Raw genomic sequence first — 25339 nt, forward strand, 5'->3', positions numbered from 1 at the left:
TAGGGGTGAGTGGGCTAGAGCTACCCCTCCCACCCAGGGTCCTTCCCGCAGGGCTGTGGGCCCCTGGCCACACAGCAGCCTTGGCCTTGGGATAAACCCACAGGGTTTCCACACTGGTCAAACTGCGGTCCTGACAGGTGGTGGCTGTCCTTCCCACATTCTGCTAGGGGAAGGAGGAAGCCGGAGGATGTCCCCTGAGCCCGACCTCACTCTGGCCAGCCCAGCCTGGCAGGCCACAGTGCTGAACCACAGAGTAGAAAATCCTTGTTTTATTCAGCCCAGGCCTGGGCAATCTTGCTCTGTGATATGGCCAAAATATAAAAAATAAAAACCAACAACCGACACAATACCGTTGTAGAGAAGAGTTAAGTACAAAATTGGGCCTGGCATCCGGAATCCCTGTGGTTTCGGTCTGCGTTTGCTCCCTGAGGCCGGCAGGGAGGGATGCCTGTGGCTTCCAGCTGCCCCTGCCTGTGGGGTGGGGGGGGGGGGTGGGGGGGCTGGGCCCCTCGGGCCGGGTCAGTCCTGGCAGGAGGCTTCCTGGGGGAGCCTGGCCGGCTTTGGGGAGTAGGGAGATTGACCGTCTGTCCATCCTCCATGAGATCAGGATCTAAGGAAAGAAAGCGAGCAGTGAGTGGTAGGCTGCAGGACAGGCCTCCTCCCTTGAGTGTCAGCAAGGCCTGCCACTGCGTCCCCTGCGGATGGCGCCCCTTCCACGGCCCGGATCCCACGTGGGAGGGAGGGCAGGTGCGGGTGGAACTCTCACCCAGCCCCAACCTCCAGAAGAGGGGTGTCCCGGCCTCCCCCATCCACGCAGGGGTCATCTCGGCACCACCCCTTCCCCGTGCCCCGAGTTCCACAGTGTTCTCTAGGCCATTAGGAGAGCTGCTACTGTCTGGGAACGCTTTCTTGTTTTTTTTTTCTAACAAAGTACTTTTTTTAAAAAGCCTCCTTCCTCCTCTTCAGAAACACGATCGCGAGCCACAGGCGTCAGTCCCGTGGCCTTTCTGGGAACACTGCGTCCGGTTTCCTGTGCCCTGGCCCGGCCGCCCGCCTGCGGTCAGGGTACCACAGACGCTCTAATGAGACTTGAGCCTTTCCAAGCACTTATGTAAAGGGCTTGGAAAGGAGGGCCTCCGCCTTCCCTGGCCCATAGGCCCCCGGGGGGGAGCCAGAGGGGTCACGGGGCTGCTTCTCCGTTTGCCTTGTTGAGGAGCCTAGCTCCTGGCATGGCTGGGAATAGGGATGCTGTTTTATTCCGCCCTTCCCGGCGGCGGGCAGGACAAGAGGGACGTAGGCTCCCTGCCTCCTTGCACACCCCTTGGCCCCCTTTTTCTCTTGTGTGCCCCTTCCTTTCTTCCTCCTTCTCCTTCCACGGAATTGCTTCCCAGAAACCCTCTACTGTTTAGGTGACCACTGAATTGGGAACGGCTGAATGAGACAGGCCCTGGGGAGGGAGGGGGTCAGAAACCCAGGCCTAAAAAAGAGCCACCGTGCCGGGGATGGGGCAGGAATCAGTTGTTTTAAATATACTCTATGACCTGGACAGTCTGATCAAATTCAGTTTATGAGGAATCTAATCTCTATACTAAACTAAAGGCCGCTATTCTCATTTTTAATATACATGGGCTAGTGGTGGTGGTGGTGGTTGTGGTGGTGGTGGTGGTGGTGTGTGTGTGTGTGTCTGTGTGTGTGTGAACAGTTAGCTTAGTGGTTGCAGCTAAAGGGCAAAAGGGCTGTCTCTAAACAGGTCCTGACTCTGATACACAAAGTGAGCCTTAATCCTGGTCACACAGTGAACCCTAATCCCGGTCTCACACTGAGCCCTAATCCTGGACACACACTGAGCCCTGACCCTGGTCACACTTTGAGCCCTGACTCTGGACACACAGAGTCTTAATCCTGGTCACCCAGAGTCTTAATCCTCGTCACACACTGAGCCCTGACCCTGGACATAAACTGAGCCCTGAGCCTGGTCACAGGCTAAACTTCATACGTGTCAATCATTAATAAGCATATGCTTTTGTCTCTCTGGGCCTTGAAATCTCTGCCATTTGTACCCCAGCTGATGGACTGAAGTTCTAGAACTACGCCTGTTTTGTTTTAGTTTTTGTCTTAATGGCCAAGTGTTGATTTGAGCTGATCAAACATTTTAAATTCTCATGGAGTGGGGCGGGGGGTTTCTCGGTGAGTCTGTAAGCATAAGGTCCCTCTGCAAAGTACTTCACCTGGGGAATCAGAAGAGAGGCTAAAGATGGGCAGCCTGGAGCAGTGGCAACCAAGGTCCTGCCCAGGAGCCATGTGCCCAAGGCCTGGGCCAGAATCCTGCAGTTTCCAGTACACCCGGGCCCAGCCACTGGGGGAAGCTCATCCCAACCAGAATCAGTTCTAATCTGGGGCTGTTTCATTGAATGCACTTGACAGAGACACAGCTGTCATTCTCTGGGCACCCTCGGAAGGGTTCTCCAACACCACACAGCAGGACTTTCAGTCTTTTAATCTCCTGAGCCTGAATGGGAAGGGTCTCTTTTGTAGTTGAGAAAAGGAGTTCAGAGAGATGAGGCGACCTGCCCGATGTCACAAAATGAAGACAGCTCAGAAGCAGGACTGCAGACTTCCCCCAGTTACACTGCCTCCTGCCAGTCCCCCGCTCCTCCCCGGCTGAGAAAGCTTAGGGAGCCACACCATCTGGGCCCAGAGCCCCACCAGGAGCACTCAGCTGGGGTTGGCACGGACAAGGCTCTTTGCCCTGAGTGGTTCAAGAGGCCCCACCTATTCCCCTGGGAGGACAGGGACCGCGTGGAGAGGATGACAGGTGAGCACTTACTGGACGATTTTGCAGTTTGTTGTAGAAACATAGCGACCTGTGTAGTGAATGTTGCATCTCACCACATTGTTGGTGAAGTCCGACTCCAAAACAATGTACTTGGGGTTCACATGGACCTGAGGAAGAAAGGACACCAAGGGAAAAGGGATCTGGTCAGAGGGCCACCCTTCACCTGTTCACAAGGGAAGGTGGTAGAGATGCAGACAGACAGACAGATGCAGAGGGGCCAGAGGGAAGGAGATGGGAGGACCAAGAACGACTACTTGAGACTGAGTGCTATGGAGACAGAGATCTGCTGGTGCAGAGACGTGGAGAGATGCAGAGAGAGGAAAGAAGAGACAGTGCATGGTTGAAGAAAACAGCACCAGGTCACTCCTACTGGAAGATGGGAGGCTGCCCCAGACCCAGAGCCCGGCCCACATGGACCCTGCGTGGGGCGCTTAGGGTCAGAGAGTTTGAATCTCTGCCCCAGGGAACACAGCAGTGAATGAGGGGGGCTGAGCAGGGATCCTGAGCCTTGTCTCCCGAGTCCGAGTATGACACCCTTTGACCACATATGTCCGTCAAGATGACACAGGCAAAGGCTGTCCCCTGTCAGGTGGCATTTCCCAGCCTGGAGCCGGGATGTCTGACACGGAGTTCATGGCCCAGGTGTAACCTGTGCTTTTTGTCTGGAGAAGAGCTGTCGGGACACAAGGAAGCCTTCAGAATGTTGGATTAACGAGGGGGGGGGGCGGGGGCTGCACCAGGGGCGGCTACACCCAGACTTAGAATTGCAGAATATCTAAGAACATGTTACTTTTAAACCCTTTACTCTCCCCCCACCCCCAGGGCAGGAAGTGTGGGCTACGGATGTGGTCTGAATCCTGAGTGCCTGGAACTCAGAGGGCCTGTGTACACATGCGGTGAGTGGCTAAACACGGGAAGAATAGCCCCGCCAACCCTGGCCCTGGTCTGAGGCTGAGCAGAGGGGCTGCTGAGCCCACTGGGAGCCGCCGGGTTCGGGGCATGACCAGAGGCTTCCGGGTTGCTGTGTTCCCAATGCAGCTTTCCCAGCAGGCCGCGTTCACGCGGGTCAGCGTGCCTCCCAAGCCCGTCTTCACTGCTCACTGCTCTGTGTAGTGCTTTAGGGTGTAGAGCGGCGGGTCCGGGGGCCCACAGGAAGGTTCCCTGCCCTTGCTTCGCACTTACACGAAGGAGGAGGCCATGATGCCCTGGTCCCCGAGCAGCCTGCGTGGACGTACCACACTCGGCTGTGTGTCCTCGATGTGCTTTTCTCCTTGTCCCCACCCTGCCCCAGGGGAAGTGGCACTGGAGCCAGCAGACATTGGAGAAGGGTTCAGGCCAGAAGGGACTCTTGGTCCCAGGAGCCTTTGGCTTTGCAGATATCCCTGTGGGGAACGGAAGGTCTCTTTCAAGCATGGCGATGTCCTCTCACAGATGGCACAGAGCCTCCCTCGTCTGCAGACAGGGGGTGCACCGTGTAGCTTTCCAAGTCCTCTGTCCCCTAGGGAAGACAGTGTCACTACCCCCTCTAGCATCGCCACACCTAGGCCAAAGGTTCATTTTCTTATGGAAAGGGAGGCTCTGTCTGCTTGAGGCCAATACCCTCCAATGGGAAGAGGAGACCTCCATGTGATGTCCAGGCTGCCGCTCTGCTCCACAGCAGGGGAGGAGGGAATGCCCTAGAGGCCAGAGCACATCCCCGGGGCAGGGACATGGAGCAGGAGGGGCAGGCAGGAGGGAGCACCCTGGACCAGGAGGCCCACCTTGAGGATGTAGTTCCCAGGCTGTACATCCGTTATGTCAATCCACTGGCAGTCGATGTCCGCATTGTAAGTGTCATAGCAGCCGGGGCTCAGACCCTGGGAAGAGGGGGAGTCAAGGCTGGGTTGCTGGGCCCTGCTCAGAGCCACTCCAGCAGTCTAGGCCCCTCCTTCCTCCCTTCTAGAGCCCACCGGGTGGATGGACCAGACAGAAGGGGGGGGCATAACAGCCAGCTGGGAGGGACAGAAGGAGGGGGATGCCTGGGGAGTTGGACGGAGGAACAGATGAAGAGACAAACGGGCAGGATAAACAGATGTTCTGTGGATATCTGGACAGACTGACAGAAAGGTGTATTTGGGTGGACAAATAAGACAATGGAACACCATGCCATCTAGACTTTGTTGGAATGTTCCTTTCTTTCCACAGGTGGACTCGCCTGGGAGCAATGCAGGAAGGGACCCCGTGGTGACCCGATGACGGGTGAGAAGACCCTTGCTGCCATTGAGTGGAGTGGCTAGGAGCCTTGGCACAGGCCCAGCTGGGCATTGCTCTCTGCTCCCCTGCCCCCCTCGCCCCTGCTCCACTGGGCAGGGCTTTGTCCCCGGACCCCTGGGTCCCCGCCTTGGCCCTCTCGCCTGGCCCGGACCTGCGTGTGAGACGTGCACGCGTAGCGCTTGAGGTTGCCGAAGTCACAGGTGCTGTCCTCCAGGCAGAAGCTGGCCTTGTGGCCCTCCGCCACCTTCTTGCCTGTGGCTGCATCTAGCAGGTCATAGTGGCTGAACTCATCCATGCTGTGGTAGTGTCTGGGGGCAGAGGACAGGAGGAGAGACAAGGGGGCCTAGTCATCCCTGCGCTTTCTGAGACGGGCCTGGAGAGCCTGCTGTGACCCAGACTCCTGATCATCTGGGCTCCTGGGGCTCCTTGGTCCCCTGTGTCCTCCAGGGCAGTGTCTCTGGGGCTGCTCCCAGTCAGATCACCCAGGGAGAGCACCTCCTCTGGAGCCCTCACTTCCTTGCTGGGCTCCCACCTGGGCTAGCCTCCCTTGGACCATTCCCTGTATTCTAGACATTCCCCCTTAACACCCATCCTCCTCTGGGGAGCTTTAGCTAAGGAACTCTTGCCCCGGGGGTGGGGGGGCGGTGTTGGTTTGGGAGTGGTGGTGGTATGGATCCATGGCAGGCCCTCACACCAGCATGGGCTCCACCCAGAGCACGAAGTGGGGGGAGGAGCTCAGGCGCCAAGGCCCCGCCCCACGGGAGGGGCCCCACTTACTGATGGCAGCTGTGCCATTCCCACGTGTGCCTCGGCCGGTTGGGGAGGAAGTCCGCGGTGCCCTGGTTCTTCACGCGCTGGGGGAAGCGTAGCAGCACCCGCACGTCGTAGTCGGTGGCCTCCGGGGTGTAGGCTGTGCTGAAGGGAGAGGTGGGGAGACCGGAGTGGGGCTGGATCCGGGGACACCGACGCCCAGAATGGGCCCACCTGTCCCTGAGGTTCCTCTCCACAGACTCCCCGTCCTGTAGGCTCAGGCCTACCCCCGTCTCTCCTGAGCGCAGGGGAGAGGCTGTCCGCTTCTTTCTGGCTTCCAGCCTGTGGCCGGCAGCTACCAGGAAGTCTTTCCCAAGTGGCATGGGGCCCGACCAAGACAATCGCACCCGCAGGTGACTCTCTGCTGGGGACAGCCTGGGGGGGGGGGTGGGGAGAGAAGCATATCGAAATCTTTGGAGGGCTTTTTGAAAGTGGCCCTATCCAGGAGATTCCGATAAGGGGACAGAGCCTTGACTGTTGACCCAAGTACACCACGTCTCAGGTGGCTCTTCAGTGTCAAAGCCGTTTCACTTTCCCAATCCTGTCCGCCCTGCTGCTCCGCCACACATCCTGGGGTTCCAGCTCCAGACACTGTTTCTCGAGCAGACTTCTCTCCTGCTAAGCTATACCGTTGCCCGTGTTTGACCCAGAACTCACCCAGCCTCCTAGGTCTAACTCAGGTTCCCTCCTTCAGGAAGTCCGCCTTGATTGCCTCACTCACAGGCATCTTGACTGCCTGTGAGTTCTAACAGCACCTCCTGTGGCCCAGCCTGATACCACAGGCCCCCTGGGCTCTGTTCGTGTGACTAGGCCACCCTTCCCTGACGGCGCAGCTGCCAGGACTGAGAGGGGCTTTGTAAGAGGAGGAAGGGAGAGAGAGAGGAAAGACAGGCAGCAGCAAGCGGAGCAAGACAGACAGCCCAACACAGACAGACACACATGTGTGCAGGGGCTGACCGAGGCTCCTCCCCTCCCCGGAGGCCTGCTGACAGCTGTCCTGGCTGGCCTCAGGGGCACTTCCCTGGCACTCTTGAAGGTCTGGGTCCTGAAGCCAGAGGCAGGAGGCAGCCAGTTGCAGGGATTAGCTCGCTCTCCGAGAGGACTTCTCCTGTCTGCCAGGACATAAGGCCCTTGGCCTTGTCTGGGGGAGGCTTGGAATCCGTCTGTGTCTGGGTTGGAACAAAACATCCTCCTTCCCTCTGTTCAGTTCAATCCTGCCCTTCTGTTCAGCTCAGCACACCGTGGGAACCCATCAGGGCCTAGGTTCGAGGCCCAGCTTGGCCACAGACTCGCGGTGAGACTTGGAGCGAGTCCCTTTCCTTGTCTCCGTTCGGCGGCAGCCTGTGCGCTGGCTGCGCTCTGCGGCCCGTACTGTCGATGATCGTGGAGAGCCCTGCCAGCTAAGCCTCAGTTCTGCTGGGTCGCTAGGTCTGCGCCCCGCACGCCGCTCCCTAGCCCGTCGGGGAGCTCGGGCCTGGGTCCGCAGGATGCTCCATGAATATGGAATGGTAATTTGTCTTTGACTCAAAACTCCTCGAAACTCAGCCTCGGTGGGCTGCCACGGGGGCTGTGAGGTGCTCCCTGCCGGAGGGATTGCAGCGGGAGTGGGATCACAATGCCCTCTTCCCGGGGACAACTGAGGAGACCAGACCTGAATGTGCAGGCCGACAGAGTGGTATAGTGGACCCCCTTATCCGCGGTCTCGTTTTCCCTGGTTTTGGTTACCCGTGATCAAGGGCAAGACATTCTGGGCCAAGGAAGGAGTGAGTGAAGTCACATTCTGGTACAAGCACCTTATCTCATGATGGACAGATGACGCCTTGTGGGTGAGCTACCCTGAGGGGCGGCAGTTCTGTAAGCGGGAAAATGCTGAGAATCTGACAGCCTTCCCACACACTGAAGAGTAAAGGTCAATAAAGCATTCAAATGCAAAAACAAAAAAAGGGCAGCGAGAAACAAAGAAAAATAGGTGCTCTCCAGCATAGGGGGACATCAATAGACGAGGCAGGATGATGTCGTCTTAACGAATTCTTTCAGCGCAGGGAGATGGCCCCGCAGCGCAGGTACTTGAACAGAATGTTCGCAGTTCATACATTCGGAAGCAAGCTCGGCAGGCGATAAGGTCACAGGGCTCCCCTTCCATAGTCTTGCAAACTGGTCTCCTTGCCCTCTCTCTCTACCAACTGAGGCCTCTGTCACATGTGCCCTCTGCCCCAGCTGGAGAGCCACACCTGTCCTCTGTGGGGACCGTTCTGCACTCCTGCCTTCTATCCTGAAGTCACGTTTCCCCCACTGGGCTTCCCTGCATCCCTGTGGGAGCACCTTCTCATGGGGGAGTGGTAAGGTTCTAGTCCTCTCTTTTGCTGCCTGACTGGAAAAACACATACCTTCAGGGCTGGTGTGAACATTCAAGGCCATGGTAAAGTTTCCTTGTCTCAGGACCTCTATGGAAATGCTCGCTTGTCCCCTTCCCCTCTTGGCTCCCTGGGGGTAGGCGAGACTCCCAGACGAAGAGGTCAGGGTCCCAAGAGGCTGAGGGGCTTGGCCAGGGTCATTCAGCTTGTGGGCAGCCTGACTGGCACGAGCACGGGCTCGGTGACTCCCCAGAGACTGTCCCCAAGTTCCACACTTCGGCCTCAGCCCCTTACCTGGCCAGACACTTCTCCTCCGCAGCACAGCGCAGGGAGTAGAGATGGGCTCTCTGCACGTAAGTGGAGGCTTGTACGTAGTTGGGGTCCGGGACCAAGTCGGGGAGACCTGGAGATGGAGTGGGAGAGACGGAGGAGGGGGAAAGAGTTGGCGTCGAGGGCTGTCAGGCTGGCTGCAGCTAATGCCCAGAGACCCCTTCAGCCCCAACTGCCCTTTGCCATTCTCCTTCCTCTGTATAGGCTGTCACCTCTTCCAAGAAGCTACCTAAGCCGAGCTAGGGGTATTGATCGGAACAATTCCCCCTGGGCTCAGGTGTGGGCCGGGGAGGTCAAGGAACAGGGGCTCACTTCTGGAGCCCCGTGCTGTGGGAACTTCTGAGATCCCTGGAAGACCCGGGATAGAAGCGAAGCCTGGGAGGCAGGCTGGAGTCTGGTGAGCCAGAGAACAGGAAAGGGTATACTTGGCGGGCGAGCCGCATGAACAGGGGCCTGGAGGCAGGACTGAGTAAACCAAGCAATTTCCTGACAGAGGCTCTCCCTTCATGTCCTCATTCCCCAGGCCTCTGGACACCAGCCTCCAGATGCCTTCTGCATTCTTCCCGAACCACCAGGAGAGCCCTGGGCTCTGGCCCCAAGTGGCTCCCAGAGAGCTCACGGGCAGAGCCAGGTGAATGGTGGTTGGCACAAGTGGGGTGGGCAGGAAGGGAAGGGCGAGTGGGAAAACACATCCCCAGAGTAGGCTGCTGACGAGGCACGATTCTCGGCCTGGGCACCTAGCCTGACCTTCTCAGGATTCCTTTCTTCTTGCCATTGGCCCCCAGACCTGACCGCGCCCTCCTCTGTCTGCAACCCGAGGGGCCTGGCTGCCTCCTCTGCAGGGCCCAGGGGACGTCTGGAGTCTGCTCAGCCCCTGTGATCACTTGCTCCCCGGGACAGGCAAGAGCCAGGGGCCTGTCCCTCTGCACCTCCCCCACCTCCGTGCCTGAGGTGATCCCAGGGAGTGGGCAGATTATTTGGAATTAGCAGAAACCACACTCAGGTGTCCAGACCCGGTCCGCATCGGAATAGAGAAGGAATGATCTGATGTGGCTGCTGGGAGCACAGGAGCTGGTGGGGCCCCGGGGTGGGCTGGGAGGTGGGCAAGGGGACTCCCGAGGCCCTGGCTCTCACCCAGCTTGGCTGTGGACTTCAGGGTGAGTGAGCCTGGGGCCTTTCCGTCCCCTCGCCCTCGGGCTCCCAGGATTCCAGCAGTTAAGGGAGGACATGAGGCTACAGGTTGCTCTTCAGTTTCTTTCAAGCCCTGTGCTCTTGAGGGGCAAGTAAGGTGCAGGGACTCGAGTCCTGCCAAAGCATTCCGGCCCCTCTTCTTGCTGCCAAAACCCTCTCGTCGGCTTTCGGGTCCCGAAGGTGAGGCAGACCCCCCACCCCACGCCCATCCCCTGGGCTCTGAGCCCCCAGCCTGGCTCACCCCGGGCCTGGGCCCCATGCGGGAGGCCGGTCCCCACAGCCAGCCTGACCTCACCTACTCGGAATGAAGAGGAAGCTTGGAGCACAGGGTGGGTGGGGATGAGGTGGCTCCTGGCTGAGGGGGGCCGTCTCGGCCAGCCGAGGTCCCATTACTCAAGCTCCAGGAATGCCTGCAGTCATTTCCCCGGGGACCCTTGGGCCCTCAAAGCAAGGGCCCACCTCGCTGCCAAGCTGCTTCTCACCCTCTGGTACTCGGAAGCCTCTGGTGTGGGGAGGTGAAGAAGACAGGAGCGGTCCCCTTCCCCATCATCAAAGTGCCTCTCCCGCAGCAACGTGTGGGGGTGGGTTAGCTGGGCCGGAAGCCTCATGAGACCCAGTATTTGGCACCAGATGGCCTGCCTCCCCCACCCCAGGCCCGGTTTCAATAAACAGTGTGCAGATGGCTCCTCAAAGCTTTTCTGGCCCGACCCTTCCCCTCCAGGCCATTCCATGAGCTGGCTGGGCAGTCCAGGGAGGTTCCAAGAGCCAGCTGAGTAAGAGGCCAGAGGTACTGAGGCCCAGCAAGGGCTGATGCCCCTTCTGGCTTATGGCTGAGGCCCGACCCTGGTCCTATACTGAGCCTGAACACACCGCGGTTGGATCTTACCAGCAACTCTGAGCCTCAAACTCATTGTTTGTCCCCAGAGTATGTATTAAAAACTCTGTACTTGAAACACTTCTTAAGGAATTGCTTTGACATCATGAATCCTTTTTACTGTAACTGAGTGGGTGGGTTTGGTTTGGTTTTATAAGCTCCAAAGCCATGGGGGAGGGGCCTCTGTCTTGTCTACGTGTGGGGATTTGGAAGGAAGACCATGGACAGACACCTCAGAGCTGGTCCTCACAACCTGAGCTCCAGCCCCGGCCCTAGATACCATCTTCCTCTTACTGTTGAAAAATCTCAGATTCACAGGTGCCTCCTGCTCCAGGAAGTCCTCCCTGACTGGCTGTGATATTCCAGACCACACATAATGTCTGTCTCACCACTAGATCTGTCTTGATCTACAGTTGGATTTCATTGTATTTACCTGGGTTTACTTCCCTCCAGACTCTGCACTCTCTGAGGGCAGGGACTAGGTCCCACTCACACTGTTAGCAGGCAATGCACCATGCTTTGGGGCTGACTGCCTGCCCATCATATTGGCCTCTCTCAGGCAAGTTTCTTTCATCCTAAGTGGCTTTACTGTTCCAAAGACTGGATGTGCTCTGTACCCTGTCCCCTGCAAGGCACCAGGGCACACAAAGGGGCTGGAGGGACCAAGGATCAGAGAAGGCAATGAATTTGCCCGTGGTTGCACAGCGAGTAGGGGGCATCCCTAGGAGAAGCTCCCCACCCCCTCTTAGCACTCCACTTATCATTCTTTTTATAAAAATGAGCTTTCTGGAAGTGTAATCTAGACACAGAAATGCAGACTTAAGGTATACAGTTTTGGTAAGTTTTGACAAATGGTGCCCATTTGGAACCACGCCCACCATCAAGCTCTGTACTGTTTCCATCATCCCTGAAAGTTCCCTGCTGTTCCTTCCTGGTAAATCCCCCTTTCCTCCTCCACCATTCCAAGTAACGTTACTCCTCTTTTTTAATCACCGTAGATAGTTATGCCTTTTCTAGACCTTAAGTGGAACCACTCCTACCATTCTTTTCTTTTCTTTGTTCTGTATCTCTGACCAGCACAGGGATCCCGTGTTTCCCCTAACGGGCTCCCCCTGGCCACGCTCCACCTCTGTCACACTAGAGGAAGCTGCTGGAAAAGAGAGTAGCCTTGGGAGTTCAGGTGGGGTCTCCTTACTCTGGCCAGAGGAGGGGACCCCCCCGCAGAGGTCCCTGGGCACTGCAGGCCCCTCCCTCAGCTGGAACAATGCCTCCTGCTCTGCCTGTTCTCCTATGAGGCACTGCATCAGCTTATAGGAGCAGTGGGCCCCCAGGCTTGGGCTCTCGGCCCCTGGGGGGACTGAGGGGGCACCCCTGTGTTGTTAGAAGCGGGGGAGGGAAGGTGTAAGCAGGGGCTTGCAGATGTAGGGAGAGGGGACTGGCTTGCTGTTTCTGGCTTGGGAGGTCCAACCGGGCCTTCCGGGCATGACGGCCCATGTTGCCTGAAGTATCACTACAGTGGAACCATGTGCCCATCCCCCATCCCAAGAGGTGTGTGGAAGATCCCCGGGAGAGGGTACGAAGAACACTCAGTCATGGGGATGTCATTTTGAGGAGGGGCTGGGATCTTTTATCCAGAATATATGAAATCATCCAGCCCTGGGACCTGGCACTGGAGCCTCTAGAAAGTGGGTTCCAATGAGAACACCTCCCAGAGACCCCCATTTCTCTAAATGCAGACACTGAATTAATTATAGTTCTAATGTCAGAGCAAACTAACCATTATCGCTGGTCTGGGCAAGGCGGCAAGGCACCTCTCTTGGAATATCTTTTTTTTTTTTTTTTTTTTTTGCTTTTCATTGTCACCCAACCCCTCTGACATGTCCTCGGACATTTGTGTTTCTGTATACAACCTGCAGTGTATTGGAGGTGGGCATGCATTCTTGAAACATATAAATGAGATAGCCTTAGAATCTTATTCCATTTCTTGATTTTTCCATCAACGTATAAACTAGGGTCTACCTAGCTCATGATTTGTCATGGCTAAATAGGGCTCCTAGGGAGTGCCCTCTGTGACCACTATGGCCAGTCTTCCGGGGTTGGGTCCCAAGGTGGGACCAACCATGGACATCCTCGGTGTATGGTTTGCTGAGGCTACCCAAAGAGTCCCTGGTCACCATCAGCATCCCGCCATCCCCTCCCAAGAGGGAGACAGGAGCCTGGTGGCTTACCCTCCTCTGCCACAGAATTTCTGTGGGACCCAGGGCCAGCCTGCCCCCTCTCCAGCCCCCACTGCCTCCATTCATCCAGCTCTGCTTGTCCTCTATCCCACGCAAAGCCTGGAAGGGCTCTGGCCAAGGCCCCCATGGGCACTGTTCCCCAGAAGCAAAGTGCTGATCGTGGGGATTGGACACACAGGGACTCGGGCTGAAGAGTCCCGACCAGGGCTGGATGAACGCAGAGGCAGAGAGCAGTAGAGGCCCCGGCGATGGCTGAAGCCAGTCTTCTCTGTGGGGGAGGGGCTGGGTGTAAGTGAATCGGGGTCCCAAGGCCATTCTGCAGGTAGCTCTGGAGGCACCCTCGCCCCCATCAGACCCTCCGGGGCAGGGAAGACCCAGAGCCCAGGATAAGGACCTTCTGCATTCTGCATTCCTGCTCCAACCCTGGCGCTTTCTCTGAGGGTGATGCAGGCCCCTTCACTAGGCCCTCAGGACCAGCCTGCCATGCTCCCCACCCCAGGCTGGCCCCTGGGTCAGCCTGCGGGAACCCGAGGCCTATCTCCCTCTTCCCTGGCAGGACCCGGCTGGGGCCTTCTCCGGGGAAGACACCAGAAGGCAAGTTTGCCCTCTCATTCAGTCCCTGGGTGGATAAACCTTAGGCCCAGGTTCCCCATCTGGACGACGGAGAGAGACTACGCTAACCTGCCAAGGAGCCATGAGGAGGAGTTCGATGGCTCCCAAAACACCTGGAGATGAAAATACTTTCCGGAGCTCTTCAGTCTCTTCCCCAGCCTTGGGCAGGAGCCCAGACCTCTTACAACCTCTGCAGACGATTCTTCAGCAGCCAGGAAATTCTCCCACTGTCTGACCTAAATCCTTCCTGCTTCAGAAGAACTCTGGTCCCTCCTGCCCGGCAGCTCCTGGAGGCCGCCCAGTGCGGAGGGCCTGTGGTTGCGTTCCTGTCGCTTGCCCACACCTCACCTGTTTCCCTCTTGGCTTCCCCCTTTTTGTGGGTCCCATAAACATTGGCCCCTTTGAACGCTTTCCTCTCCAGGCCTCCGGCTCCCAAGCCACAGAGGAAGGAGCAAGGAATGCAAGACGGCCCTAATCTCTTGAGCCCGGAGCCCTGGGGCTGGAGGATAAACAAGGTCCAGCAGGAACCAGTCATCGGGCGGGCGGTGAGAGCTGTGTGGGGCGGGATGTTTTGGCTGAGCAGCCGGACTCTGGAGGAGCCCTGAGGTAGGGAAAAGGGGCAAGCTCACAGAGCTCGGGACGACCGGGCCTACAGGCTGGGAGCTGGCAGCTCCGAGCCCTGTGAACTCGTCATCTCGTAATCAGGATATGAGACTGTCCGGGCTGGCCCAGAGCGGCCACACCTGTGTGATGATCAGGTGGGCAAGGTGGCTGCGGGATTCCCTGCATCCTGCCGGGAAGGGGCAGTCCCAGCCCAGGCAAAGGAGCTGTGACAGCCCTAACGCCAGGCTGAGAACCCCCAAGGGCTCCCCACCACCTACAGAATTGGGCCCTGACTTCTCAGGGCGGCAGCTAAGGCCTTCCGTGGTCTGGCCCTAACAGAGCCTTCCAGATCTCATAGCCGGAAGGGTCAGGAGGCAGCTCCCTAGCACACCAGACCTCTCCTGCCCCAGCCCCTGATGCCATATTTTGGAATTCTGCACACACGAGCGCACACACACACACACACACGACCTTGCAGGGTTCACAGTCTTTAGGCCCCAGACCCTACCTTGTCAGTGCTGACTACCACCTCCGCCAGCAAACATCTGCCCCCCTCAGTGGGTGGAGACAGTCCAGGGGCCGTGACCACCTCACCCCTCCTTTGAGGGCCCAACTCTGAGAAGGGGATCTGTGAGGGTTTGTTCATCTCAGCGACCACCCCGGACGTGGGCTGGGGCTGAGCTGGGAGCAGGCTGACATTAACCTCTGGGGAGGTCAGCTGCCTCCTTGCACACCTCACTCCCTCACACTCTCCCCGCGCCGTGGACACAGTTCCCTGCTGCTTTCTGCTCCCCTGCAGGTCTGCAGGGGTCCCTCTAGCCCTACCTCCAGGAGCCTTTGTGGATGCTTCTGTCCCCTGGGTCTCTCCCTGCCCCTCAGGCCCTTCACATTGACTTGAACTTCCATCTTTCTTTCTTTTTTTTTTTTTTAAGGTTTTTTTTTTATTTATTTGACAGACAGAGATCACAAGTAGGCAGAGAGAGAGGGAGGAAGCAGGCTCCCCCGCTGAGCAGAGAGCCCGATGTGGGGCTTGATCCCAGGACTCTGAGATCATGACCTGAGCCGAAGGCAGAGGCTTAACCCACTGAGCCACCTAGGCGCCCCGAACTTCCATCTTTCTTATAAAACCTGCTCAACCCACTGTCTTCCCCTCTCAGCTCATGGCAGCTTCATCCTTCCAGCTGCACAGGCTACAAACCTTTGTGTTCATGCCTGACCTCTTTCTCTTACACCCCACGTCCAGCCCATAGGGAAATCCCAACAGCTCCATCTCCAGACTAGATCCTGAACCTGACTTCCCACAACCTCAATCGTTCGCCTGCCTGGTGCTATCACCCCTGCCACCCTGCCAGCATCTCTCCACCAGCCTCCCCACTGCCCATCCCAGCCCAGCGGTAAGGGGCCCTGTTTAAATGTCACTGCCCAGCTCAAAGCCTGCAGTGCTCCCTAGTGCAGGGGGCATAAAAGCCTAAGTCCTCCCAGGGGCCTCCACAGTCCCATGGCCTCTCTGGCCTGCCTCTTATCATGACCCTGACTCCCGTCCTGCTCTGCTCCAAACAGACGGGAACACACTTGAAACCCCCAAGGAATCCCTGCCTCCGGACCTTTGCACCGGCTGTTTCCCCTTCCTTGAATGCTCTTCCTGATCGTTGTGTGCCTCACTCATTTGCCTCCTTCAAATGTCACCTTCAGGAGGCGTACCTTAACCATCTTTACAACCTGTTCCCTCCCCCCACCCTGCCCACGCCAGATCTTAGTTATCTCTACTTTCTCACAGTCCTTAGCACATTCTATTATTTCCCTATGTATTATGTTTATGCAGGAAAATATGTCCGCAAAGGCAAGGGTTTTGTGTCTTTCTTTTCGTTAAGGAGGATTCAGCTCTAGCCTGTGCCCAGCATGCAGTAAGACACTCAGTAATAGTTCCTGAGTGGATGAATCTCCATGCAGGAGAGGGACTGCCCTTTGCCTGCTACCCAGCTGTGGGCCCAGGTGTCTGCGCATAGTAGGTGGGAGCAGAAGAGATCCGTGAGAGGGTGGTGGGTGGGGGACGTCCTGTGGCCTGGTTTCTGGCCACTGTGCTGAGGCCTTCGTAAGGACAGACCTGGCTCTGGCACACCCCCGACTTCTCTGTGCACAGCCTGGAGCTGGCCCCTGTGGGCCCTGGCAACCACAGGCACAAACACCTGCAGGGCCTTGTGGCATCTGTCTGCATGAGCAGACTTCGTTACCAAGCAAAGGTTGGCACTTATTCCCAAAGTCCTCTCTTTTGAAAGAGGATTAGGGGCGCCTGGGTGGCTCAGTGGATTAAAGCCTCTGCCTTTGGCTCAGGTCATGATCCCAGGGTCCTGGGATCAAGCCCCGAAATGGGGTCTCTGCTCAGCCGGGGGTCTGCTTCCCCCTCCCTCTCTGCCTGCCTCTCTGCCTACTTGTGATCTCTGTCTGTCAAATAAATAAATAAAATCTTAAAAAGAGGATTAGCTTTGGGATTGGAAAACCCATGGTTGCTGTTGGTCTACAAGCAGGAGGAGAGGTGGGTTGTCTCCTGAGGCTTCAATGGCAAAGGCCTCTGGGACCTTACCTTCCCCACCTGAGACCCTTCCTGCTCTGGCGTTCGGACACCAGCCCGTTTCCAGGTGACAGAGAAATAACCAGTTCCTGAGTGCTCGTCAGCAAGGGAGAGAGGGACCCAGGTCCAACGGTGGCCCCGTAATTCTGAATCCATACAGAAAGACCCTCTGGGTCCAGCTGCCTCTGGCGAGGAGGCTGGTAGGTCAGAGCAGGGGAGGGGACCAGACCCAGCCTCTCCTTCCTGCTTCTGAGCCGATGGCTGCTCTGCAGGAATGCCCGGCATGGGAATTGGAAGCAGGTGTGGGCTGCTGGGGCGGACCACCCGCTTCCTCCCCTCCATCCTCTCCTGCCATTCCGGTACTGCCCTGGGGAGTTTTCCATGTGTTCTTGGCTTGGACAGGAGTGGAGTGGACTCAGGCTGGGACTACTGACAGTGTGAGTGTGAGTGTGAGTGGGTGTGTGTGCACCTTCAGAGCTGAGAGGACACTGAGATAGGGACCCCTGGGGTTAGGAGAGGAGGGAGGAGGCAGGATGCCCCTAAGGCCCTATGATTCCCACCCTGCTCTGCTACCACCCCAAAGGCCTGTGGGGCCTGCGAACTTAAGGCAAAAGTCCAAATTTTGGCTTTCTAGGGTTTTAGACCTGAGACAAACAAGGAGATAGACTTTCCCTGAGGGGCAAGAAGAGAGAGGCTTTAGCTGTCCAGCAGGAGAGAGGGGCAGCCTGGCTCCGAATCTGGCTCTGATCCACAGAGACCTTGGATGACTTATGAACTTCTGTGGCCTCGGGCTCCTGGTCCGTGGTGGGGGAGGGGGGCAGGCGGGGGCGGGGGGGAGGTGAGCAATAACACTATCTACCTGCCACCCCGGGCTGCTGGCAGCACTAAATGAGAAAATGAAAATCCAATGCTTAGCATTGTGTCTGGTGCACAGTGTTCAAGAAATATCAGCTTTGGTGATTGTTACTTAAAATAGGAGCCCTCTCTTTTTGCGGGGATGGTCCAGTTTGGGACCTGGGGAGAGAGGATGTGGCCTTGCAACCCGATGATAACAGAGGAGACAGGAAGTCTGCCTGAGAGGAGACTGCTCGGGACACAACTTGTTTGTTCTGACACTAATGACTTTGGCCAAACAGGGGAGCAGGAAGAGGACCCAGGTCCCTCCGTGTCCACAGCCTGTCCGACCCCTCTCAATAGCTTCCTTGGCCTGAAGGCTCCATTTCTTTCTAAAGGAGCACCCAGGACAACCTCAGGGAAGGAAGAAGGGAGGCTGAGCTGAGATCCTGGCTCTGCTCGTCACCAGTGATGTGACCCTGGACAAGCCACTTAACCTCTGAGAACCTCAGTTTGCTTGTCTGCAAAATGCGGCTGGTGAATAATACCTAGGGTTGCCTTGAGGCTTAATGGACTCGAATCGTAAAGCTCCAGGAAGGGTAGAAGAAACCGAGAAAGCACGATATAAGCGCTTGTGACAAAAGTGTTCTGGAGTCTAGAGTGAGAACGGCGAGTCTTCGCAAACACCACACCGGGAAGGGACTCTGCTTCCTAAGCCTCGCAGGTCTGCTGGCCCGACTCAGCCCATCCCAGCCAGGGCCCAGCACAAACTGGACAGTCAAATAGCTTAGGAGTGAATAAGCCGGGTGTGCAGCAGAAGCAAGAATACATCAAGTTAAACAAAATTAGGTCTGGGGGTTAGGAACTCGGGATGGGGGTTCACGTGGGACTCACAACCTGGTTTCACGACTAAGAGGCTGTGTGAACAGCAGCGAACGAGCCTGTCGTCTCATCTATGAGATGGAACAAAGAAGGTACCTGGCTCGTGGGGTAGTTGCGGGAACTAAGGGCGGCGATGCACAAAGTGCCCACAAATGCCAGTGTCAGTCTCCCTCCCCTGGTTGCAGCTGGGGAAACTAAGGCCCAGAGAGTCGCTGGAGGAGGCCGAGGCACTCGGCCTGCCCCACCTGGCTTGCAGGTGGCATGTGGGTCCTCCTGGGTCATCTGGGTGCAGTGCAGAGATGACAGGCTGGGCCTGAGTTCTGGCTCGGCCATGCGGGCAGGAAGGCTGCCCTGGGTGCCCGAGGAGCACCGTGCCCCCTCTCCGGGAGGCCATGAGTGACACTGCATGGTTTAGCCACCAGGCTCAGTGGGTGCTCCTCAGCAGATGGCCTGCTTGTTATGATCATCCCTGACCTGGGGCTCAAACTCTGAATGCTTCAGGGATAGAGGCCAGCTTTTGCCTTTCTCTGCATCTACTCCAAGCCTGAGGAGGTAGGGAGGTGACCTGGAGAAGGGGAGGCGGGGGTCGGGAGCTGGCCCAGGTGTAGGGAGGTGGGGCAGAGAGCCAGGGCTACTGTCGGGGATGAAGTGGTCCTGTCTGGCTGCGGGAGACTGGTGCGGGAGACTAGATGGAGAGGGGAGGACGCTAGGAACACCTCTGGGTGTATGGGGAGGTGCAACCTTCAGGCCGGGGAGCAGTCTGGTTCCCATGAGGCTGTGGGGGTATGAGACGGCGAGAAAGAAAGGAAGGAGGTGCCCCTGCTTTTGGAGTAGTAGGCTAAGGCATTTTTTTTTTGTCCTGAAGGCCTTCAGAAGCCCCAGAACTTTCTTGAGCAGGAGAATAATATGGTCAGCTCTGTAGAGGGACTGGCCAGGGAGAGGCTGGGAGCAGGGAGGAGGCAACCAGGGCTTCCTCCTGGGCTTTGATTGGCCATGTGGGGACAGGACTGGAGGGCCATGCCAGGCAAGGCTGGCGCAGCCATCCATCCTCGAGGCCCAGGAGAATGGCCAGGGAGCCTGCCCCATATTGCTTTCACAGGGTTTCCAGGATCGGTGAAGCAGGCCAGGAGTGGGAGGGGGAGGCCTGGGGGAAGAGCTGGGGTCTTCAGGGACCAGGAGTCACCTTAGTTGGTCCAAAGACCACCAGCTCAGAAAAACTGAGGCCGAGAGGGGATGGGGTGGGGAGGGAGGGTGGGCAGGGACAGGGATAGGAGGCCAGGAAGGGAGGGCCTGGCCGCGGTGGAGGGAGAGGCACAGTGCAGGGGACACAGCTAGGCTTGGGAAGCCGCCGGCCACCCTCCAGGCGTCTGCATGGATTTGCTGAGAGCCAGGCAAAGTATGTGACCCTCTCTGGGCCTCTGTTTCCTGGTCTCTCCAGTTACAAGTTTCAGAGTTGGAGACAATGGGATTGCAGGAGGCCTGGGCAGCCCCAGCACTGGGTGGGAGGGAAGAGGGTGCAGGCGCCAGAGGAATAAACCCGGGCTCTGGACAGACGCTTGGAAACCGCCCAGACGTGGAGGGATGTGGGCGGAGCGCACATGTGTTTGGTGTTGTGAGGACACATCCACGCCCACACACACACAGGCTGCCAGCACCCAGCCTCAGACCCCTGGGTGTGTGGCCAGGAGGAATGAGGTCAGTCCCAGAGAATCTGCCCTGGACTCCCACACCAGGCCTGGGGGTCTGATCTCAAGCACAAGGCTTGGCCTTCTCTTAACTGGGATTTTCCATGGTCTGGGCCTAGCAGGGTGGGAAGGGGGAATCAATGATGAGAGAGAAGGTACTGCTCCTTCCTGGGTCTCTCTGTGATCCCCAAAGTAGCCTGTGCCCCCACACTCCCTCCCACCCCACACACTACACCCCCGGCCTCATGACTAGGGGAAGGAGCACCTAGAGGGTGCCGATGGCCATCACCTGCAGCAATGCACAGGTACCTCCTCCTCTGGGAAGTCCTCCCTGAGCCCCCAGCCCCTGACCAGGGAGGCCCTTTGTCTGGGCTCCCTAGCTCATGCCTCCAATGCCTGCCCAGTCACAGCACTCATGTGTCCCCTTTGCTATGCCTCCCCCGACCCGCAGCAGGGACGGAATGTGATGCTTACCAGCACACTTTTAACCCCAAACCAACTATGGGGCTCAGGGTCAAGACCGGAGACTCTGATAAGCACCAAGTGCCCTCACTCCAGACATGGCCTTAGCCCTGGTCAGTCTCCTTTGAACTTTAAGAACTGTCAGGCCAAAGAGGGTCCGTAGAAAACCCCACTGGTTTGGCACACAGAGGCTGAGGCCCAGGGTAAGCTGGTGGTGCTGTAGCACTGGAAACCTCCGATTTCTCCCATGCCCAGAAGTGGGCCACTTCCAGCCAAGCCCCACTCTGAGGTCACAGAGCCTAAGAAAACCACTGTGAAAGCTTAGTACCCTATAAGGTGGGATGCCCTCTCCTCCAAGGAGCTCTAGGAGCAGATGATGCCCAACTTAGAGCACCCTGCTGCCGGGATACACAAAGTCTCAGTGAGGACCAGATGTGGGTGGGGCCACGGTGGGCAGGAGGACACAACCTTCATCACATCCCACAAAGGCCCCCCATCAGGCTCCTGCCCCGAGGCCCCTGCAGGTTCTGCAAGTGGGATTCGGCACCCAACTTGAGTGCTATGCCGTGGATGTGAGGCAGTGGGTGCTACCAGTGGGGACACTCCTCTCCCCTAGCCTTGGGCTCCAGCAGTCCCAAGGGAGACAGAACCACGCTGCCCCTCTCCCGCTCCGGCCCCTGCGCAGCAGCCTCTCACCCAGGTCGGTGTGGCTGGAGACAAGCCAGCAGTCCCTGAGCTAACCGAGGTAGAGAAGCAGAGATTGGGGCTGTGCCCCTGTGCCCCTGGGCCCTGCCGTGTTCAGCCCTCACTTGGCGAGCCTGGCCCGGCAACCTTGGAGTCGGGCAGAGAACTGAGGCACTGACTGCAGCCTGAAGGGACTGAACAGAAAACCTTCGCTGAAGCTGACTTTGGGCTTGCAGATACAGAGGCAGAAAGGGGAACTCTAGGACGGCGGAGGATGGGCCAATAGCCATCTAGCTTTGGCCAGGCCCCCAGTAGGCCCTCACCACAGTAGCCCCGCTGTGTGTGGAGTTCTCTGTCTGAAGACGGAGAGTTTCCCCTTCGCTGTGTTCTTATGTACAGATGGTTTGGGCCTTCCCAAGCCCAGGTCATATCGTCACATCCCCCCTTCCCCCAGAAAATGCCAGAGGGAGGCTTGTCTACAGCTCCCTCCTGGGGCTCTCCTCCAGGACCGGCACTGCAGTGAGTGAAATGAGGGAACTACTGGCCTGGGCACAAAAAACTCAGTAACCACGAGAAGGAGTATTTGTGGGAACACTTTTAAAAATCAAGATCGGTGCCAGAAAAATCTGCGATGAACCAAATATCAAAATCTCACACAAAGACAGGATCAGTTTGCCTCAGGCTCCAGTATGGCTTTGCATGGCACCGTTACTAATTCTACATAAAAGCTGGATCTTTTGCTCATCACAGGTTTTTTAGATGTTTGCATTCGTTTTTGACCTAAAAGGCATTAAAATATGACTTTTCTTGATTCCTGAGCTTTTTGACATCCCCTTAAATTTTTCACCCCTGGCGGATGCCTCACTACCTCTCCAGTCTGGCCCTGGCAGTGTCCCCTGCGGGAACTCCTGTCATCTAGTCTGGACTCCTGCCTGGAGCCAGAGCAGCCTCCCTAACCTTCTGCTCATCCAGGCCAAGCTCACAGATGCTAGTGACTGGGACCTTGCCACACCTCCAGGGACATCCCCAAGGGCTTTCTGACCCTGAAGACCCAGGTTTCTGATGCTGATACTCCCTGCTTCCCCCTGCGAGGCTGGCATAGGGGCATCTCCAGGGCTGGAAGTCAGGCCCTACTGAAATGATGGAGAGGCAGAGAGAAGCACTCCTTCCCTTTGTCTCCAGAGGACCCACACCAGGTCTGGAAGGTGCCTCAACCTCAAGCCCAGCCAGTCCCTCCACCCCCAACCCCTCCAGCCAGGGTTAGAGCCCAAGCCTGCCTGGCCAAATCCTGCAGCTAATGATGCGTGGACCTGGGGAGGTCGGGAGGTGGGACGCACGGTGACTGTCGAGGTGGGGGGGGGGGCACTTAGCTCAGGGTAGGCCCACGGACCGCGCGGCTGTGGCCGTGGCCGTGGCCGTGACCGCAGGGCGGCCGGCGGGGCACGGGACGGTACTCACCGCGGCCGTTCTGGGTGGGCCGGTACACGCTGCCCACGCTGAGGCGGCCCTGCTGCGCGCCGCTGCGCTCCCCTCCTGGCGGGGGCGCGTCCGAGCTGCGCACCGGCAGGTAGGGCGGCTCCAGCACGCGGAAGGGGGGCTGCGGCTCCACGGCCCGCGGCGGGACGTAGGCCTCGGGCGGCACGTTGGCGTAGGGGGGGTACCAGCCTAGGCGGGGGTCGCCGGCGTAGGCACCGCCTCCGCCGCCTGTCGCCGGCGGCGTGTCGGGGCCCGGCTCTGGGTAGGCCTGCTCGAAGCCGGCGGTGCCCTCGTGGTAGAGGCTGTGCGAGTAGCGGCGGTCCAGGCCGTCGGCGGGCTGCGGCGGAGCGTAGGGCCTCTCCGGCGCGGGGTAGAAGGTCTGCGGCGGGTACTCAGGCTGCTCCTCGCCGCCGCCGTACTCCTCGTAGCGCGCCCGCGGCTGGAAGGGGTAGATGACCCCGGCCGAGGCCACGGCCGCCGCCCCGGCGCCGCCGCCGCCGCGGTAGTACACATAGCCCTGGTCGTAGGTCCGCGACGCGGGGTCGTAGGTCTCGTACTGGCTGACGAAGGGCGCCTGTGGGTAGGGGAACTGCTGCGGGAAGGAGGGCGGCTGGCGGTAGGTGGTGGCGAAGGCCGAGGCCGAGACCGAGGAGGCGGAGCCCCCGTGTCGTTGCTGGGAGACGGAGGTGCGGACCCGGGCCATGCCCGTGCTGTCCCCGACGGCCACCTCGCGCCAGTTGTCGGGCACCTGGCCGAAGCCGAACGGGTGGCGCGCCTGGCCGCGCACGGTGTCCGAGCCGACGCGCCCGGGCAGGGGCAGCGACGGGGCCTGACGACGCCGGAGGCCTCCTTGGCTGCGCCGCTGCGGGGCCTGGGGAGCGCCGGCCAGCAGCACCCGGGAGCTACTGTCGGTGCGCTGTGGCCCGGCCGGCACGTACTCTGAGCCAGAGTTGAGCAGGCTGTACACCTGCCCGTTGTTCTCCCACTGAATCAGCTGCCGCCAGCGCCCCGCGTCCGAGCCCTGTCCCGGCCGCGCCTCCTGACCGTGCACCAGGACGCAGAGGCAGGCGCCCCACACCAGGGCCCCCAGCTGCCAGCCATCTCGGGCTAGAGCCATGGTGGCCCCTCTGCAGAGGCCTGGTGGACCGAGAGGCTCTCAGGAGTGTACTCCTGTGCGTGCTTCTCTTCCCACGGCCTCGAGGACAGGACGGCTCCTTGCCTGCCTGGGCTCTAGCTTTGTCCATCCTGGCCTTGTCCCGAGCGGGACGGCTCCTCCGATGACAGCATTTCGAGGCCAAGGGGTCAGGGCAGGGCAGGGGCGGTGCCCAGGGCAGCACGAGGCTCTCTGCAGGGCACCGGACAGGCAGGACTGCCTGGGAGACTTACATGGCCAGCCCGGTACTGGCTGGCCGCTGGGCTGGCGCTTTCCCACTCTGAATGAATAAGCAACAGGCTGGGAGCGTTGGGAGGTTTCGGGCAGCCTGGTCCGCCTGCTGGGGCCTCCTCCGCGGGGCCCTACGGCCCGCCGGGTTTTAGCTATGCTGCTTGTCCCACAGCTGCTGTGCTCCCTCAGTCTCTGGAGCTTCCAGCCAAGCTGCAGACCTGCCTCTGAGGATGGGAATGAAGCAGGGACTAGAAGGGGGCCTCTGGGGGTGCAGGCATAACGTGGCTGGGGTGTCAGCATCCCTAGGGCCCTTTCCACTTTGGACCCAGCATCCCTGGTCTCACCTTACCTGTTTCTCTGGGCTTGAATGAATGAACCCCCAGCCTCTCCCCAGGACCCCCTGAACTCCCCTTCCCCAAAGTCAGTGCTAAGGGACACCCTCCTTGTTGGCGGGCCTCCCTGAGGAAATGCTGAACCTAATATTGGACCCCAGGGGCAGCTCATTTGCTTAGGCCTGAGTACAAAGGGGCTGGAGCTTCAGCTTTTTCCTCTCTTGGCACATCTCTTGTGCTTACTCTCTCAATCTGTAGAATGGGCGTATGCCCTTGTGCTGACTAGAACTTGTGAAATCGTGGGATTATGCATCACATCAGGGAGGTTTCTGCTCCGTGTCTCTTGAATCAACGTCCTGAGTATAAATTGGTCGTTAAAATGCGACCCAGGGGCTGTCTTTGATATGGCACAGCATAGAACAGCAGGAAGAGGGACTCAGGAAAGCTAGGCCTAGTCCTGATGCTGGGATTAATTCGCTGGGTGATCTTGGGGAAGCCCCTTCTTTACTCTGATCAATGGAGGATTAGACCAGATGGTCCCCAAGAGTGCTTTGGGAGTTTCTCAGTCCTCTCTGACAACGGCAGAGATAGGAGGGATGCCAGAAGTTTGGACAGCTTGGCATCCAAGAAGTCACCCTCTGAATGACTCCCCTGGGCTGCCTTGTCCCACCTTGCTCGTGAGCTGGAGGGCAGAAATTTCCCTCCTGTGCTTATACCCCAAGTAGGAAGAATTTGCCCTTAACTTGGCCCCTACACATTCCCCTCTACTTTGGAAACTCCTGGAGCCCACCTGGGAGAAGCCCTCAGAGTGGACATTCCTCGGGGACCCTGGAGCCCTAGCCCTCACCCTTGCCAGCCAGCATTTGTTTGCCCATTTCACTGGGCCTCAGGGTGAGGCTTGATTCAGGTGATTGTCTACCCTCATGAACCA

General features: G+C 58.4%; 1 protein-coding gene across 1 annotated transcript; it reads right to left on the reverse strand.

Annotated features, from left to right (window-relative positions):
* Positions 1-254: 254 nt before the first annotated feature.
* LOXL1 (lysyl oxidase like 1) lies at positions 255-24135 on the reverse strand. The gene is made up of 7 exons (XM_080808477.1): positions 22675-24135; positions 8548-8656; positions 5867-6004; positions 5241-5397; positions 4597-4692; positions 2828-2943; positions 255-610 (listed from the first exon to the last, which is right to left on the reverse strand). The coding sequence occupies exons 1-7, from the start codon at positions 23807-23809 to the stop codon at positions 604-606; spliced, it is 1758 nt and encodes a 585-aa protein (XP_080664603.1). The 5' UTR covers positions 23810-24135; the 3' UTR covers positions 255-603.
* Between the last annotated feature and the right edge of the window lie 1204 nt (positions 24136-25339).

The sequence above is a fragment of the Martes martes genome (genome assembly GCF_963455335.1).
Source record: "Martes martes genome assembly, chromosome: 7".
Taxonomy (NCBI): domain Eukaryota; kingdom Metazoa; phylum Chordata; class Mammalia; order Carnivora; family Mustelidae; genus Martes; species Martes martes.